General features: G+C 42.5%; 1 protein-coding gene across 1 annotated transcript in view; it reads left to right on the top strand.

The window, feature by feature from the left end:
- The window catches only part of SLC37A3 (solute carrier family 37 member 3), a 35,927-nt gene extending 24,094 nt beyond the window's left edge, over positions 1 to 11,833 (top strand). Inside the window, exons 9-14 of the mRNA XM_007466617.1 lie at positions 1,941 to 2,082; positions 3,420 to 3,521; positions 4,135 to 4,182; positions 5,144 to 5,295; positions 8,738 to 8,803; positions 10,442 to 11,833. Coding sequence (XP_007466679.1) covers positions 1,941 to 2,082; positions 3,420 to 3,521; positions 4,135 to 4,182; positions 5,144 to 5,295; positions 8,738 to 8,803; positions 10,442 to 10,534 — 603 coding nt within the window. The 3' untranslated portion in view covers positions 10,535 to 11,833. The remainder of the gene's footprint in view (positions 1 to 1,940; positions 2,083 to 3,419; positions 3,522 to 4,134; positions 4,183 to 5,143; positions 5,296 to 8,737; positions 8,804 to 10,441) is intronic.
- The last annotated feature ends 7,137 nt before the right edge of the window (positions 11,834 to 18,970 follow it).

The raw sequence follows: 18,970 nt of genomic DNA, 5'->3' as shown, positions 1-18,970 counted from the left end.
GCTTTGGGGGCACCATACAGTCTCTGCCACAATCGCTCAACTCAGTAGAGGAAAGGAGTCCATGGACGATACGGAACAAATGGGCCTGGCCGTATTTGGCCCGTGAGCTGGAATTTGCTGACCGTGGTCTAGCCTTCGAGTAAGAAGGCAAAATTGATATTTTAAAATATATACCTTTTGGCCTGTTGAAGTCTTACAGAATTATAAATAGCCCAAGAGAGGTTTGAGTGGTCTGTTCGGTCTGTTTGATTTGCCTATATCCTTACTATTCTAGGGGAAAAAAGTTTTCCCTTCTGTTAAAGGTCCAGAGCATAATACCCCACAGTATTTCCTGGTAATGCATTCCAGTGTTTCCGCAACCTTTACAGTTAGGTTTTTTCCTAATGTCTAAACTGAAGCCCTTCTGCTGCAGTTTTTCTGTCTTGGTGTTTTGGGCGCTCTAGCTTGGGAGTGGAAGTTAAGAGGCCTAGGTTATGTTGCCAGCTTACCCATTAACTAGGCCTGGGGTAAGTCACTCAGCCCGTCCTCGTGTCTCAGTTCCCCTTCCTATGGACAGAAAGCCTACCAGTCCTCCCTGGAGTCTGTAACACTGGGTTATTGTATTGTGAATAAGCACCTTTTTTATTTTATTGTTTAATGGTGCTTTATGAACATAACCCGTCAGTTAATTCAGAGTCTGCAGGTTGTTCTATTTCATACTTTCCAGTTCCCTTCTACCTGCCCCCAAGCTAAGAGAATTGACATTTACAAACAAGATAGTTCAAGCGTGAGTTAAAATTTAAGTGTAAGTTCCCACAAGTCTTCAACCAAAAGATGATGTGTAATACAAGGGAAATGCAAGTTCCTTTGGGCCTGTTCTTATGCTAATGAGCAGTATTTTTTAAAGTAGTTATAAAAATGTTCTGCTGGTAATAGGTTAATTTCTGAGACAGAACTTAGATTTGTTGTGACTAAACATGGCCCTCTTCTGCTATTGCTTTGTGTTTCACAAGCTATTGTTCCCTGCCACGGGCAGGGTGTAAAGGAAATCCAGTTAACTTAATTCCTTTGTCTTTGTGGCAGGCTGTCTGGACAAAATGCACTCATGATTGGGATTTGGCTCTCTAGGGGGTGGCTGCTGCCCTGCCTGGGAAGCTGCTTTAAAACAAGTGATACCTAGGGAATAACTGGCAGCTCCAGGGAAAAGAATATACTAGCCAGACACCCTTTGAAGTCAGTCTCTCTGTTCCTCCCCCTTTTTCCTTTGATGCTAAATGTCAGGATTTCCTGGTAATAATGTGTTGAATATAGGATTCTCAGCCCCGCTGCCATCTTAAGGCAGCTGTAACTTTCATTCCTCAACCTAGAGCCACAAGACCCATGATGATCCTGTTCTTTCACTTTTGACTCAAAGCCTGTGGAAACTGCAGCGTGAAAGTAGTTTTCATGTTGATGCTTTTCTTAAGAAAAGTAGTCCAGTCCCATTGCTTTGCATTGTCTATAATGTTAACTTCACAGAAAGTAGAAACAAAAAAGTCTGGCTGCTTGCAATAAAGGCTGTGATGTTACTGGATTCGTTTGCGTGTGGCTAGTGCTAGTCAGTGGCATGAATACCTTTTATCTTTATCTATATAAAGAAATATGAGTATGTGCCCTGCCTTGCAGGTTTGCTTCTACCAGAGAACTGAAAGAAGAAAGTGGAGGGACAATTAAGGAGTAGTCCTATGTGTTTTTTATCCCAAGGCCTACTGTACTGCCTTTCTAGACGCTAAGGGGGGATGAAGAGAAGAGGGAGACTGGGTAAAGTCAGGCAAGTAGGAATTTGTAGAAATATTTAATTTGAAAATCAGGTACTATTCGCCCCAAACTCCTCTGTTTTGTTTTGTTGGTTAATTACATTTAAATGGTAGTTATGCTGTGCCGTTTGTTCCTTACTGGTAGTTGGTTGTTTTTCCCTATAGTATTCACTGGCCTATGCCTGCTTGAAGTTAGTGAATTACTCCTTCTTCTTCTGGTTGCCCTTTTATCTGAGTAATAACTTCGGATGGAAGGAGGCTGAAGCCGACAAGCTGTCCATTTGGTACGATGTTGGAGGAATTGTAGGTAAGGCCAGTGATACATCTTTTTCTGTAATAAGAATTAGTCACTAGTCATATTTTACTGGGTTATGAAATCTGGCATCACTTAAAGTTTTATTACTTATTCCACAGCTATTTTTCCTAAACTGTCCTATGAGTAAATAGCCAAACTCTTAAAAAAAAAAAGAAGTCCTTAGAAAAGAAGACCTAGCCTATGGCAGCCCTGTGATTTACAGGGCTCTTTTTTCTCAGTCCTTTGTTGATGGATCAGTTCTTTTGTCTTGGGAAGTGCAGGGATGTCTCTCTCTGATCCCTTTAAATGTAACCCTTTTGTACACTTTAAGCGATAGCTTAGCTGTAAAGCAAATTGTATGTCAGAGATTCAAGTTAGGATGTGAATGTGTTCATTTTATATACCACACAGCAGCCAAAGAAGGGAAACGTACTAGCTTAGTGTGTTGATTGTCAGATCATAAAGGTAGGAATAATAGCAGGGATTAATTTTTTTGTTTTGCAGTTGCTTCATTGTACACAGCAGATTTTAACAGTGACTTTTTGCTCTACCTGGAAGTGTAAACAAGGAAGTAGGAAACTTTAAAATCAGACAGATGTACAGATTGCATGTTAGTGGGCACTGCTTATATGGCTATGGCAGAACCTTAATATCCTTTTTGTAATGTTTACATTTAGAAGTGTGGAAAGACTAAACTGCCCTGAGCACATGAAAGCACAGTGTATCCTTAGGTGATATACTGTTGCTGTACTTGAACTTGTGTGCCCTTATTCTTAGATCCAGAGCCAAAGGTGAGCTTGCTGCCTTTAGACCTGCACGTACTTCTGATGAGGGTGTACCAGGTGTCCCATTGCCCCTAGACTCCAAGTAGGACTGCATCTAAATGTGACTGCGTTGCTTCAAGGATCCACATCACTTCTTTTAAACGTCTTGATCTATTAGTTATTACCAAACCATGATTGCTGCACTTAATTTTAGTGAATATTTATGTTCACTATTACTAATAGCCGATGAAGCACAGTCCTTAATTAATTATCTTTTAAAATAAAAAGCAGGAAAAGCCTTCACAGCTGGTTGGAGAAGGAAAGGCAGCAAGGAACAGTGGGGTAGTTTTGATGATTTTCCCTTATTTGTTGTGTCCCGTCCCCATCAAGCCATCATGGCAGTTAATAGTCAGATAACCTTTCTAAAAGGAAATTACGGAGGAAATTTTTTAGGAGAGCCAGCTCTCTTTTTGGATAGACCAGTGTTAGGATTCTGATTGCAGGTGGAGGGTATGTGGTAAGCAAGAGTCAGGTAACTGAGCTAAATTAGAAATTTTGATTGGGTTGCACTCTTTGTGCTTGAAGGTGGAACTCTGCAAGGCTTCATCTCTGATGTGCTACAGAAGAGAGCCCCGGTGTTAGCTCTCAGTCTGCTTCTGGCCGTGGGGTCCCTCGTTGGATATAGTCGTGAGTATTCCCTTGCAATTAAACTGTTTTCCTCATCTCTTAGGACTAAGGCATTTATTTGCCTTGAGTCAGTGATCAACCCTGGGGGGATAGTTGAGACCAGCCACAAAGTCATAATATGGGACCTTTGTATTGTCCTGTAAATGCCGCTAAAAGTATCACATAGTTTTATTTGTGTTGGGGAGGAAACTGGCATCTCTTCTGCTTTGTTGGTTTGTTTAAAAGCTTGCTTGGGAGTGTATATGCTTTGTTCAAGGGTAGGCTCCAGAGTGGCAGCATTAGAGCCAATAAAACAATAAAAGGGACAAGATTTCAAAAGAGGAAAGATGGTAATTAGTAGGTTTGGTATATGTCCCTTAAGATGCTGCTGAGATAGAAGTAGAGTTTTCCTGTAAGCTTTTAGAAGTCACATTAGCTTGAGCACCAGCAAGAAGCAGACATTACAAATAAAAGCTGGGGGAGGTGGTGATGGAGCTGTATGCGCTTGTTGTCCCTGGGAGCTCGATCTGTGAGGTCACGGAGATCCAGGCCCAGATCTGTTTGTACTGTTGGGTGGAGGCACACATAATGCGCTCTTCAGATCGTTGTTCTGTGTCTGTGTCTTTCCTCACAGGTTCTCCAAATGATAAGTCCATCAATGCGCTTCTGATGGCTGTCACAGGTATGGCATAGGCTCCATTTCACTGTACTGTTCCTCTGTAAGGAAAAAGGAAAAAAGGAAACTGATTTCTTCTTCAATTTGAGTAATGCTAAAACCACAATTATAGAGAACTCAGAAGGTAAAAAGGAAAGATGCCTCCTTCAGATCCTACTTCTCTGCTCTCATGTGACCTCCTCAGTCCTGTCGTGACAGAGTCAGTCCCTTTTGACAGATTTCCTAAGATTTTTGATTGCTGCCCCGCCTGCTCATGTTACTTGCGGAAGTGGCTTAGGAAGATGCTGCATTGGAAACCAATTCACCAGCTTTCAAAAGGTCCAGTATAGCTAGTTTTTCCTTCTGTGTTGGAATTGGTCAGAATTTCTTCACTTGAGCCCCAGGTGAAACAATTGAGTGCAATTAGGGACCATGTTATAGAAGAATTCTTATTTTTCAACTTGAGATCATAGGATAGTGGGAGCTGCTCCTGCTCTATGAGGCACGTGGGACTGATGCAGCCTCATGGACAGAGTCACATGGGCCAACTCCCGCTCAGTCCTTGGACAGCCTCACCGCAAGCAGTGGTCGATGGAACCCCCTACACCACTGAAACCGCTTTTTCTCCTGTCCCTCTTTTTTTTCAATACGTTTGGTTGAATTTGGGCAGTCAGATGCTCTGCGCTGCACCTCTACCATAAGAGAATTTGACAAGCTAGTGCAGTTAGTTGTCAGTGCGTGTGCACTTCACAGGATTAGAAAGCTGTGTGTTCACTCTATTTTCTAGAGAAAAGTGGATGCTAACTAGTTTGAAGATGTTACTATCTGGGGGAGTTTCCATTTTTATTGGTTATTTTTTTCCCCTCTTTTTGTTTCTCTCCAACCTACTGATTGGAGTATTGGGATTAAGAGTTTGCTTTATTCAGTAGATTCCTAGCGTTGTTACAAATAGTGTCTTAATAAGAACCTGTTCTGTTTATGACTTCAGGATTTTTTATTGGTGGACCTTCTAATATGATTAGCTCTGCTATTTCTGCGGACCTGGGTCGTCAGGAGCTGATCCAAGGCAGCACTGAGGCTTTGGCGACCGTCACAGGAATAGTTGATGGAACCGGGAGCATTGGAGCTGCGGTGGGCCAGGTGAGAGAGCAGGGGAGGGCTTGACATGGAGTGCTCAGCAGTTCTTCAGCGGTGGAAGAGTTTACCCCCACCCTCTGGGCCACAGTAGGGTGGCACTCTTGTGCTGTAGTGCACTGTACTGAAAGCCTTGGGTTTTTAGTCTCTGAGGTCCAGCTGATGTGACCTAATGTGGAAGGTTGCTCTACATTTATCAGTTCCTTCTTTCCACTTTTACCTCCAGATTCTTCCTGTCTGAAAAGAAGCTAACACCTCATAAGACAGATTCTCCAGTCCCAGCCCGCCACCCCTTTCTTCCAGCCTGAACTTGGCACTCCAAGGAGGCCATGAGACACATGCTTCTCATTACCCCACACCTGACATGCAGGCCCTACCTCTCTCCCCTACCAGACACACACACGTACACACATTCTTCCCATGGATCCCTGCCAGAAATTGCCATGGACTCTGCAGCTGCCCTGAGTCGCTTACTCTGCTTCCTACAACCGTGTCTCAAAAGGCGGTTCATAAATGTCTTATGCCAGAATCATCTGGGGGTTCATTAAAGTACCAAACACTAAGCTTACTGTAGACTTGCTGAGTGAGAGCCTGGGGATCTGTATTTCAGCAAGCCTTCCTGGCGATTCTTATGCACTCTAAAGTTTGAGATCTGGGCTAAGATTGGCCTACTCTAGGTAATCAGAACTATTCAAATCGATCTTTTTTGCTTACATTCAGCTTCAGAAAGGCATCCCTTCTCTGGGACAGTCATGAGTCATGCCTCGCCTAGGGTATACTACTCTAGGTCATTGCAAAATGGGGATTTTGCAAAATGTGGATTTGAGAATCAACTGCATGGATAATACGGTTGAAACCGTGGAAGTGATGTGATGTTTAATGGGGAAAGAAAATATAGGCAAAACCTCAGAGGATGCCCAGTGGTCACAGAAACAGGAAGCCAGAATTTGAGGAGGTGTGTTACTCAGATCATAGAGGTAGAGAGGTCAGGAGAAAGAGAATGGAAGGAAAAAGGCTTGTAGTTTTGACATTGAGGTCATTAAATGGCTTTGAAGATTGCTGCTTAATGGGGGTGGATCAGTGGTATACGATTGCTGGTGGTTAATGCAAGAGCAAATACTGAGGGAGATACACCATCTTAATGCTGGTCTCCACCCAGCCATATATTACACATTGTCTTCCACTGTAAGGTGAGCTTCACGAGGGCAGCATTTTATTTGTTTTGTGTTCTACTGTAGCCCTGGTACCAGGAACGGTGCCTGGCACACAGTAGACATTCAGATATTTGTGGAATGATTGTAGAATGAATGATTTATAGGATCAGTGTGTTAGCATATTTGATTCTGAGACTAAAGGAAAAACAAACTTAGCAAAGGTAGGAGAAATTTGTCCTGGAGTAGGAACTAAAAAAATGCTATTGGCCACCTGTTCAGATGTCTTCATATAAGGGGTATTGGGCATCCTTTTCTGAAATTACTGTATTTTAAGTTTTCCTTCCCAACTAATGTTTTCTTCATTAATCAAATGGGTAGATTGTAATTAGCATTTCAAGGAGTTTCTTTTCATTTAGAATGCCTGCCAGTGTTAGGATCCCTATCTGTGAACATGGGTCAGCATTAGGTTGACTTTCATGGTTTGGGAAGCAGGACCAGGACTAAAGCATAGCTAGCTTTACTCATTCCCCCGCCATGTTGATTTTTGAATGATTTTCTCTTGCTTGAGGTATGAAATCCCAAACTCCATGACTTAATATGGACTTAATAAAGCCCTTAGCAGGAAACATAGGGATGACGCCTCATGACAGATATATACCAGTGGTCAGTAAGCACCTGAAAAGATTCTCAGCATCTTTAGGGAGATGCAAAGCAAAAACATGAGCTACCACTTGACACCTAATTAGGATGGCTGTAATTAAAACAAAACAAAACAGAGTAACAAGTGTTGATGAGGATGTGGAGAAATTCACATACAGTGCTGGTGGGAACGTAAAATCGTGCAGCTACTGTAGAAAACACTATGGTGGTTCCTCAAAAAGTTAAACATAGAATTACCATATGATCCAGCAATTCCACTCCTAGGTATGTTGTACCCCAAAGAATTGAAAACGGATTCAGATATTTGTTTGCTGATGTTCACTGCAGCGTTATTCATAGTAGCCAGAAGGTGGAAACAACTCAAGTGTCCGTTGATAGATGAATGGATAAACAAAATGTGGTATATCTATGCAATGGGATATTATTTAGCCATAAAAAGGAATGGAGTTCTGATACATGCTACAACATGAATGAACCTTAACAACATTATGCTAAGTGAAATAAGCCAGACACAAAAATATTGTGTGATTCTACTTAACATGAAATATCTTGAATGGCAAATTCATAGAGACAGAACGCAGATTAGAGTTTATCAGGGGCTGAGGAGAGGGGCCATGGAGAGTTCTTGCAGAGTGTTCACGGGTGCAGAGTTTCTGTTAGGCGTGATGAAAAATTTTGAAAATAGGTAGTGGTGATGGTTGTGCAGCATCATGAATGTGTTTGATGCTGCTGAGTTGTACACTGAAAGATGGTTAAAATGGCAAGCTTTATGTTACATGTATTTTTTTTTAAAAGAGCATGGGTTAAAAACTATTGGATACCTTTTATTAATTGAAAATAAAAGAATATGCTGTAGAGTGTCAAAGTCATACAGTCATCCTGTGAGCAAATAGTGTAATTGAAAAATGAGTGGTATACTGAAAAGACAAACTTTAAAAAAAATATTTATTTATTTATTCATTTATTTGGCTGCATCGGGTCTTAGTTGCGGCATGCGAACTCTTAGTTGTGGCATGTGGAATCTAGTTCCCTGACCAGGGATCGAACCCAGGCCCCCTACATTGGGTGCGTGGAGTCCTAGCCACTGGACCACCAGGGAAGTTGCGGAGACGAACTAATTTTAAAAGCATCAATTATAGTACCATTCACTGGAAGAACGACTGATTAAATGGAAGTGACTTGAGGCTGTTCATCATCCTCTCTTAATTTTTTTTTTATAAATTTATTTATTTTATTTTATTTATTTTTGGCTGCGTTGGGTCTTCGTTGCTGCGTGTGGGCTTTCTCTAGTTGCGGTGAGCAGGGGCTACTCTTTGTTGCAGTAGTACTCTTTGAAGCACGGGCTTCTCATCGCAGTGGCTTCTCCTGTTGTGGAGCATGGGCTCCAGGTGTGCGGGCTTCAGTAGTTGCGGCTCGTGGGCTCCAGAGCACAGACTCAGTAGTTGTGGCGCACGGGCATAGTTGCTCTGCGGCATGTGGGATCTTCCCGGACCAGGGCTCGAACCCGTGTCCCCTGCATTGGCAGGCGGATTCTTAACCACTGCGCCACCAGGGAAGTCCTAATCTACTTTTTAGCTACTTCAGTTTATTATTTTATAAAGGATTATATTGTGATTTCTTTTTCTCCCTTTTAGTATTTAGTGTCTTTGATCCAGGACAGCCTAGGATGGATGTGGGTTTTCTACTTTTTCATTCTTATGGTAAGTGTGTGCCCTTTTTGTTTTTTTTAAACTAGTAGTTTTTAAATTAAATTAGTTCAAAGCATTTACTTAAATCACTTTTTTTACACGCAAAGTAGTTTTTTTTTGTTGAGGAGTAATTGACTTAAAATAAATTGCATATATTTAACAAGTAAAATTTCGTACAGTTTAACATATGTGCATGCATGTCTGTGAACCCATCATTCCGATCAGGACAGTAAATGTATCCATCACTCCCAAAAGTTTCTTCATGGCCCCTGTGTAATCCCTGTCTCTTGCCTCTCCACCGTCCCACCTCTCTCCAGGTAACTACTGATGTACTTTCTGTTGCTATAGATTAGCTTGCATTTTCTTGAGTTTTATATACATGGAATCATACACTATGTATTTTTGTCTGCTTCTTTCCGTCAGCATAATTATTTTGAGATTCATCCATGTTGTTGCACGTATCAATAGTTCATTTCTTTTTATGGTTAAATCACTTCTTAAACCAACAAAATTGCTGACCGCTTTTAAAGATTCTATTGTGAAAAGTAACATTTTATTATTCTGAAAGACACATTCATTTTTCAAGGAAGGAAAGGGCTGTTAGTTTGCCCTTGACCTGAGTCTAATGAGTATTGTCATTTATAATTCCAGAAAAAATGAAGAGAGGCTTATACCCCCAACCATTAATAGGGTACTTCTTCCAGAGTACTCTCTGTCTGCTAAATATAATTTGGGAATTCTGAAGGAAATGTGTATGCCAAGCCACATAGGGTTAAAAAAGAAGCATTGCTGTAGTTAACACTGTGGTGTGCAAGTTCTAAAATGAACCTCGAGTCTCTTGAGAAAATATCTGTTGTGCCTTCGACATTCTTGGCTGGAACTCTGTACTTTCTGGGAAACAGCCAATACAGAATAAGGCCTTGTGCTTTTAAAACATTGCTCTCTTTTGAATAAGCATGTGATATACTCTTATCACATATTGAGATGGTGCTCAAGACAGGTCTACTTGAGAGTCTGGTGATGACTTCGTCCACCAGGGGATGCATTCAGTATCCTGTCCCTAAATCTAGGGCATCCTAATTGGAGGCAGCCTCCATTGCCCAAGTCTAGATGCTGTCCTTCAGCCTATCCAAGGAGCCTTTGGGATAGCTCAGCACCTGGAATCCCCTGGAGCTGCCTTAAGGCTTATGTACTCTGCTATCACAAAGGATGCTTTCTTCTGCCTGAGTGCCCTCCAGCTTCTACAGACTGGGCCGTATAACTCTGTCATCTACTTCTGAGTAGAGGGAAGTATCTCCTGATGAACCTGTTGGTATGATCATACTAGAAATGTAATAGAAAGAAAACTGAATCTGTTAGAAGAAACACTGTTTAAATCTGAGCTCCAGTATCAATTTTCTGCCCTTCCTATGAGTTATTTAATCTGTGTACCTTAGTTCTTTTTTTGGAGACTGTAATGTAACATTAAGTATTTTGTAATATTAACTGTAATTTTCAAAATCATTTGCTAATTCATTAAAGATTGAGTTGTCCTTGTACGAAGTCAAAAAGAATGTAATTGTCCAAATTCATTATTATGTTCAAAACATGATGCTCTAACAGAATTAATTAACTTGTCACTGCATGTTCAATGCTTTTTTCTCTTCACAGACAAGTTGCACAATTCTATTTATTTCACCATTAATAGTGAGGGAAATATGCTATCTTATGCAAAGACGAGAAGCTCGCATATTGAGTGGGTGACTGGTGCCCACAAAAGAACAAGAATAATAGGAGACACATCAGGACTATTTCTTTTCATTCACCTTATTTTGGGGTTGTCTTAAGAGCTCCAGCATAACCTCAGATTGTCAAGCCTCTTTCAACAGTGTCAGCCACTGGAGATGCTGACCAGAGTGAAGGCTGGGCTGTTTTTCTACACTAGAGGAATTATTGTTAATGATTTTTATCACTGTTGTTTCATGAATGTACTGAATGGCCTATGAATCTGCCAGCGTCTTTGTTGGCCTGTGGAGGTTTATCCCTTTAACTGTAAATACTGTATTGGACTTGGACCCAAGTTCTCCAGTCTGGAAAGCCGAGTGACCACAAGGCAGTCAGGCATGGTTTGTATCAGTGACGTGCTCCACGAATAGAAAGGATCGTTGCATTTTGCTTTGGTCATGAGTTTGCAGAGCGTGCCTCGTCTCTGAAGCATCAAATCCGGATAAAGCACTCTACCCGGGTCCAGCATAAGCCTGCTTGGACAGAGAATCCCTTTGTTAACCACGGTGGGAAAAATCACACTACATGCTGATTGGCTCAGTCCCTCTGTATCTGCTCTAAAGTCGTTCAGCTCCAGAAGCAGAAATATCTTCAAGTGATTGTCAACTTGTTCCCCTCCGTCTTCATTCAGAATTCCCTTTGGCTCCTGGAAGTCTTTAGTCTTCCTTTCAAGGACCATAAGGTACCTCAATTGTGAACATGCCAGTGTGTAATTTACAACTGAAGTACTCAACCCCAGATTTGTTCTCTGGGAACTTTATGATCCACTAGGAAGCTAATCTGCTTAGCCCTATTTTCAGAGGATTGATCTCTGTCGCAGCTGGGTTCCTTGCATTACCTCAGCAGAAGACTAGAATTAGAGAAAAAGGAAAGACCTTTTGGCCCTGTAAGTGTTAAGTATGTGACCTTGAATCACATTAATGGATTACTAGGGCCTGAGGTGTATCTAGGTATCTATTCTTTAGAAGTTTGTAGAATATATGTCTTCAAGGCTGTGAATTCTATACTAATTATCAATATTTTAAGGTCATACTGTATATATATTTTAAATTATGGAAGTTAACAGGTGAAAAATGTGCAATTTTGAAGGCTGCCTAGTTTGCATTGGGTTAGGGAATATTTTTCAACCTCTTGCTTTATACTCTCAAATGTGGTGCGTTTATGAACTTGTTAATATTATTTAATCAAGCAGATTTCCAATCAGTTAATTGCTCATTACTGACAAAAAGGGAAAATATGAAACACAGAAAGGGAAAATAAACTGACTTTTATAATAAATATCTGTCCACCTGGTTATTTTATATATACCGTGAGCTCTGCGCTGTAGAATGTGACTCATGCCTTGCAATTTCCTGCTACTGAGTGTTCCCTGGTGACCATTCACTGACCCTACGGTGTTGCCAGATTGTACAGGTCTATTTCTACTACATTCTGCGAAAGCCTTCCCTTCCCCTTTGTGTAAGATTGTGCTAAGTTTGGATGAGTTGCCTAGTTGTAATTTAAGAATCATCTGTAGATGAACCCCATTTTGATTATTTAGCCTCTGTCTGACATTTGGCTGAGAGTTTCCTCTCCCCCCACGTAATCAGTATGGTCACATTTTCGTATCCTGACACCAACCATTGTTTTCTTTCTCAGGTTTAAACTTAGCTGGACAGGTGTTCCTCTGACCTCTCTGTAGCCCCCAAGTTGTACCTGAAATGAAATTATAAATAAAACAACTGCTCAGCACTGAATGAAATTATATCTTGCACTATGGGTATATTTCCTATTGTTCTCTTTCTGGCAGTCTACATATGTGTTAGCCTTAAAGAACTCCTAAGAGTTAACTTGCTTTTTTCCCTTGAAGAAAAGGCCATAGTGAAGGCCAGTTTGGAAAAGCATTCTTCTCTGACACCTCGATCCTCTGATACTCACTAGGTTGAAATACAGCACTCTGGCCTGCCTTTTCTTGTCATATGGTGTTTTCTTTTCTCCTTCCATATAGTTTCAAAGGGAGAAAGGCCCGTCTCCACTCCTGCTTATTCTAGTCTTTGCTGCTTCCTGGAGGACTGGTGTCCCAGTCAACACTCACACAAGAAAGGTCTGAGGGCCCCCTGTGTGCGTCGTGAAGTTCAGCGAGATGGAGGGTACAGGATGCTCTTGTCCACTCCTTCCATTTCCTTTACAACATCAGAAGTCCTCCCTCCTCCCACATAGGTAACTGATAAAGCCTTTTCTTATCCCTACTAGTCCTTCTGACTTACGTCCTATTTTCCTTTTCACAACCAAATCCTTTGAGTTAACAGATGGTATCTGCTGCCTTCCTGGCTGTGCTACTAACTTCCTCCTCAACTAGGTAACTAACTGTATGTCTATTTGTCCAGGACACTCCTGGTTTATGCCTGATGTTCTGACATAATTATCACGTCATAATTATAGCACTTTCCTTTGCTCTCCAAGTCTCCTAGTTTGGATATGTTACCCTTAACCTCTGACCTTTTTTGCATCGCTCTCCAGAAACCGTGCAACTGAAGGTCATAGAACTTAGATATCTTTTTTTCCTCATTCCTTATCTTTCTTAATCCTCCTCTTAATACTTGACTCCGGTAACCACTTCATCTTCTCCAGGACTTTTTTTCTTTGGCTTCTATGGCATTTTAATGTATTGAATCTTCTTATTTCCTGTCTTTTACTGGGTTCTCTTCTCTGCTCACCCTCTGCTAGTTTCCAATAGGGGTCACCAGCTTTCCCAGATGAGCTGTTCTTAATACCTAACAATAGCTCTGTTAAGTACTAAAGAGAGATAGGGCATCCATTTATATAATACTATCTGGTGTTTAGTTAACTGCAAGTCTCAAGGGAAGTGAGCTCAACTTATGTAACCTCAACCCCTGTCCCATCCCCACCCAGACCACACTGCCAATTGGCTTTATGAATGGTTTTCAAATTTTCTAAGTCATAAACCCTTTTGAGAATCTGACAGCCATTTGCCCTCTCCCCAGATCAAAATGCACCTGTGAACAAACTTTCAAGGTTTATTACAGGGTGTTCACAGGCCAAAACTTGAAGCCCATCCTTAGACCACAAAGTTAGAAACCTTGGTTGAGAGAATCAAGTGCCATCTGTTAGCCTGAGGTTTCCCACAATCCATCTTCAGTCTGTTTCTTTCTTTCTTTTTTTTAAAAAAATATTTATTTATTTATTTAGGCTGCACCAGGTCTTAGTTGCAGCGTGCGAGATCTAGTTCCCCAGCCAGGGATCAAACCTGGGCCCCCTGCATTGTGAGCACGGAGTCTTACCCACTGGACCAACAGGGAAGTCCCTCAGTTTGTTTCTTTACTGAATCTCCTGATGTCTCTCTACACGAACCTTCTACAAAATCAGACTGGTTAGCTTATTGACTACAAATGGCAGTGTGTATTCATATCAGTTTATCATTTTTTTTGGAAGCACCTGTGTTTTGGTTTGTTTGTTTTTTTTTTTAAATGAAAAAAATGTTTAATTGTGATAAAATACATGTAACATAAAATGTACCGTCTTAACCATTTTAAGTATACAGTTCAGTAGTGTTAAGTATTAATATATTCACATCTTAGTGCTTACCTTCTAGTGTTGATTCACACTTCTGGTCTGTAATACCCCTTCTTAACTCTGCTTTCTGAATCTTAATTTTTCCTCAAAACTTGGACAAGCACCATCTAGTCCAAGAAACCATTTTCCAGCCACGGCCTTACTAGCCCCCCATCGTCTCGCCTTTTTTTGGTAGCAATAGCAATATTACTTATTTGGTCCTTAGCTGCTTCAGTCTAACCTGTTTTTATATCTAACTCCCCAAGGTGATTATTGGTCTTTTTTTTTGGCTGCATTGGGTCTTTGCTGTGCGCAGGCTTTCTCTAGTTGCGGTGAGCGGGGGCTGCTCTTCATTGTGGTGCATGGGCTCTGGGCGCGCGGGCTTAGGTAATTGTGGCACGTGGGCTTAGTAGTTGTGGCTTGCAGGCTCTAGAGTGCAGGCTCAGTAGTTGTGGTGCACGGGCTTAGTTGCTCTGCAGCATGTGGGATCTTCCCAGATCAGGGCTCGAACCCGGGTCCCCTGCATTGGCAGGCGGATTCTTAACCACTGCGCCACCAGGGAAGCCCTGATTATTGGTCTTTTTCTCCAATGCCTAGTTCCTTGCATGGTTGATGCTGCGTAAATGTTGATCGTGTTGGAAAAGGTGGAAGGAAAAGGAGTGGAGGGGGGCCGAGTAGAGTGTGGCTCCCTGACCCTGCATGTGGTTCTTCCCCTTTCTTTACAACATGACACCGCCTCCCACAGTAAATGGCCAGGTTATCAGGCCAGGCCTTGGGGCAGAGAATGCATTGTCCTCTCCTCAGTCTCTTCAGTAGCCGTATCAGCTCTCCTGGAGAACTAAGCCACAGTGAAGGGCGAGCTTGCTGCTACAGAAGAAACCCCATGTTGTTCAGGCTGCTGTCTTTATTCCTGCTTCGTGTTTTCACCTGGCCCGTCCTCTTCCTTCCAGTTCTGTCTGTCCCTCTGAGCTCCTGATGTCCTACCTCCATGGGACTTTGCTTTTTTTTTCTTAATTGAAGTTTAGTTGATTTACAATGTTGTGTTAGTTTCAGGTGTACAGCAAAGTGATTCAGTTACACATACGTATATATATATTTTTCTTCAGATTCTTTTCCCTTATAGGTTATTACAAAATATTGAGTAGAGTTCCCTGTGCTATACAGGTCTTTGTTGGCTATCTGTTTCATATATAGTAGAGTGTATATGTTCATCTCCATGGAGCTTTTCCTGATTACCCCACTTCTAATGCTCTTTCCTTTCCTTAAAATTCTAGAGTCGTTACATAGACCGTGCAGTCTGCCCAGGCCGAGTGATTTTACTGCCTTATTTTGTTCTCTAGTTGTTTCTGGTTAAGTTGTTGTTTCCTCAATTAAATTGTGAGCGTGAAAGAGTCAACTCCATGTCCAAGGTCGCAGCAACCATCAATCAAGACAGCTGGTTTATCTTCCCTTGTGGCTTCTGTACTTTCAGGCACATCTTCCTTTTGCTTTTCCTTAAATGCCCTGATCATTTCTGGTGACCAAGTTTTTATTTATTGACTTATTTATTTATTTTTGGCTGCATTGGGTATTCGTTGCTGCGTGCGGGCTTTCACTAGTTGCTGTGAGCGGGGGCTACTCTTCGTTGTGATGCACGGGCTTCTCATTGCTGTGGCTTCTCTTGTTGCGGAGCACGGGCTCTAGGTATGCGGGCTTCAGTAGTTGTGGCACACGGGCTCAGTAGTTGTGGCTCGCGGGCTCTAGAGCGCAGGCTCAGTAGTTGTGGCTCGCGGGCTTAGTTGCTCCATGGCATGTGGGATCTTCCTGGACCAGGGCTCGAACCTGTGTCACCTGCATTGGTAGGAAGATTCTTAACCAGTGTGCTACCCAGAGAAGTCCCTCTGGTGACCAAGTTTGTTCCAGCACATATCCAGAATAAATCAGATTCAGTATGAAATTTATATATGTGAACACAGGTAATACAAATCACTTAAATGGTTATATATGTGTTATAGGTAATTCTAGGTGACTATATATATATATGTAATTATGTGTTACATTTAACTATGCACACACATACAAATATATACATATGTACATGTACATCAAGACTAATATTTGAAAGGGAGTTCTGTGCCTGAGCCCCCAATGCGTCATGTGTGTACACAACTTTCTTTTTATTTTTTTTAAGCTTCTCATCTTCCTGGCCTCATTTTCTTTTCTTTTTTTAAACAAGTTTATTTTATTATTTATTTGGCTGCACCGCATGGCATGCGGGGTCTTAGTTCCCAGACCAGGGATCAAACCCGTGCCCCCTGCAGTGGAAACATGGTGTCTTAACCACTGGCTCACCAGGGAAGTCCCTTGGCCTCATTTTCTTTATTTTATTTTATTTTATTTTTAATTTTTTGGGTCGTGCCGCATGGCTTGTGGGATCTTAGTTCCCTGATAGGGATCAAATCTGGGCCCCCTGCAGTGGAAGCCCAGAGTCCTAACCACTGGACCACCAGGGAATTCCTGGTACATGACTTTTAAAAGTGCCCTCCCATCCACTACTCTCTTTTATCCCCACCGCATTTGTAAGGTAGGTGGACCCGTGGTTATGGTCCTTAGATTTGAGAACTGAGGCTCTGAGAAGCTCATGGGTTTGCCCAGGGTCACGCATCTAGTACATGACAGCAGGACTGAATCAAAACCCAGGTCTTCAGACTTCAGTGTTTTTTTCCGTGATGCTACTTGGCCTCTTCTCATTTGACTTTAATCTTATCCTGGGCTTCCTTCCAAGGTACACGCTGTGCAAGGCTCTCGAATTCCGAGCACCAGAGTCCTGCAGGTGAGCAGGGCTGCCAGACGCTGCGAAGCTTTGGCTTTTTTTTAAAAAAGTATTTATTAATTTATTTTTGGCTGCATTGGGTCTTCGTTGCTGCGTGCGGGCTTTTCTCTAGTTGTGTCGAGCGGGGGCTACTTTTCGTTGCGGTGTGCAGGCTTCTCATTGCGGTGGCTTCTCTTGTTGCAGAGCACGGGCTCTAGGCACGCGGGCTTCAGTAGTTGTGGCGCACGGCCTTCAGTAGTTGTGGTGCGTGGGCTCAGTAGTTGTGGCTCGCGGGCTCTAGAACACAGGCTCAGGAGTGGTGGTGAAAGGGCTTAGTTGCTCCGCCACATGTGGGATCTTCCCGGACGAGGGCTGGAACCCATTTCCCCCGCATTGGCAGGCGCCACCAGGGAAGTCCGAAGCTTTGTCTTAAAACTGCCTCCAGCTCACACCTGCTGGACTGAGTGGCCCTCAGAGCCCCCCACGGCCTCGCTCTGCAGCGCCTTCCGCTCCAGGTTTGCCTTTTTAAGGAGCATCTCTTCCCTCTTTCCTGGTCCTTCTGCCTGAGGCTTAGGAAGATCTGCCACTTGACAGACTCTTGCATCGTGATGTCGTCTGTCCTCCCCCGGCCCTGGAGTCGGTGGAGGTGCTGATGTCCCATGCCCACATGAGCCAGCTCTGCCTCTTTCCTCTTGACCAAGGTCCCTGCTCTTACCCGTCTTTTTTTTTTTTGGCGGCGCCTCGAGGCTTGTGGGATCTTAGTTCCCTGACCAGGGATTGAACCCAGGCCCCAGCAGTGAAAGCACCAAGTCCTAACCACTGAACTGCCAGGAATTCCCTTACCCTTCCTTCTAATGAATGTTTAATTAACTTTGAATGACGGTCTTATATCTAAAATGCCATTAGTCAGCTTTTTATTGCCTGCCATTGCCCTCTGATTAAAGAAATAACTTATTTTTCCCTTTTGCCCTTTCAGAAATTAGATAACAAGTAGCAAAATCATTTGAAACCATTTTAAATCCCATTTAATCACAAGGATGTTGTCATAACTTCATCATCAGTGAAATACTGATAAAAAGGCCACCCTGTTGGATGGGAATGTTGATCTGGATTGTAATGGGGTAATTGTATTTAGGTAAGTACTTCAAAGGCCTTCACCTTGTTTAATAGTTATTATCAGGCCCTGAAGAGTGACATCAGGATACCATAGTCCTAGACTGTGTGTGTGTATGTGCACATTTGCTTATTTATGTAGCATTTTGTTTGTTTTCCTAGGCTCACCATAGAAAGTTTCAGGAACCTAACTCTTGCTGTGGATTTCATTAAAAAAAACGATACCTAAGGAATCGCATACATAACTTGCCTTTGTTGCATGGGATTAAGATGTGAATGGGGTTACAAAATAAAGAGAGACCGCTCTGGAGCCAGGAGGGTGGAGCTGGGGGATGAAGGAGCAGTGACTAAAATAGAGGCTGAAGGGATAGCCTTCCCCAAATGCCCCCAGTCGTGAGATAGGTTTCATCCTTGTTTGCTCTACTAGGTGGGTTCACGTAAAAATGATTCTGTGAACAAGGTCTTGGAGAGAAGATAATTTAACAGAACTTTCGAAATTCAAAACAAGCCTGTGTCCTGGCTGAGGGAAAGGTCCCTATCTCTGCAATCACTCTGAGGCTGTTGAAGCAGCATCTGGATAAAGGGATGGGTTACTTAAGAGAAGAGCCTCTTAGAGAAAAGACTACCAAAGATTTTTTTTTTCACCCCCTGCACCGTGTGGATCTTAGTCCCCCAGCCAGGGATTGAACCCGTGCCCCCTGCAATGGAAACGTGGAGTCTTAACCACTGGACGGCCAGGGAAGTCCCCAAAAGACTAACAGGCGTGGCCCACAGGGATGACCCAGTGCTGGCCCCCTTCCCACATCTTTCTGCTTTTTGGTTTTCACATAGCAGCTCATTTAATGCTGCAGGATCTAACTTATAAGGTGATTTTTATTTTTATTTTTATTTTTATTTTTATTTTTATTTTTTTTTGCAGTACGCGGGCCTCTCACTGTTGTGGCCTCTCCCGTTGCGGA

This window comes from Lipotes vexillifer, unplaced genomic scaffold (genome assembly GCF_000442215.2).
Source record: "Lipotes vexillifer unplaced genomic scaffold, Lipotes_vexillifer_v1.1 scaffold71, whole genome shotgun sequence".
NCBI lineage: Eukaryota > Metazoa > Chordata > Mammalia > Artiodactyla > Lipotidae > Lipotes > Lipotes vexillifer.
This window is presented reverse-complemented; position numbering and strand designations above follow the sequence as displayed.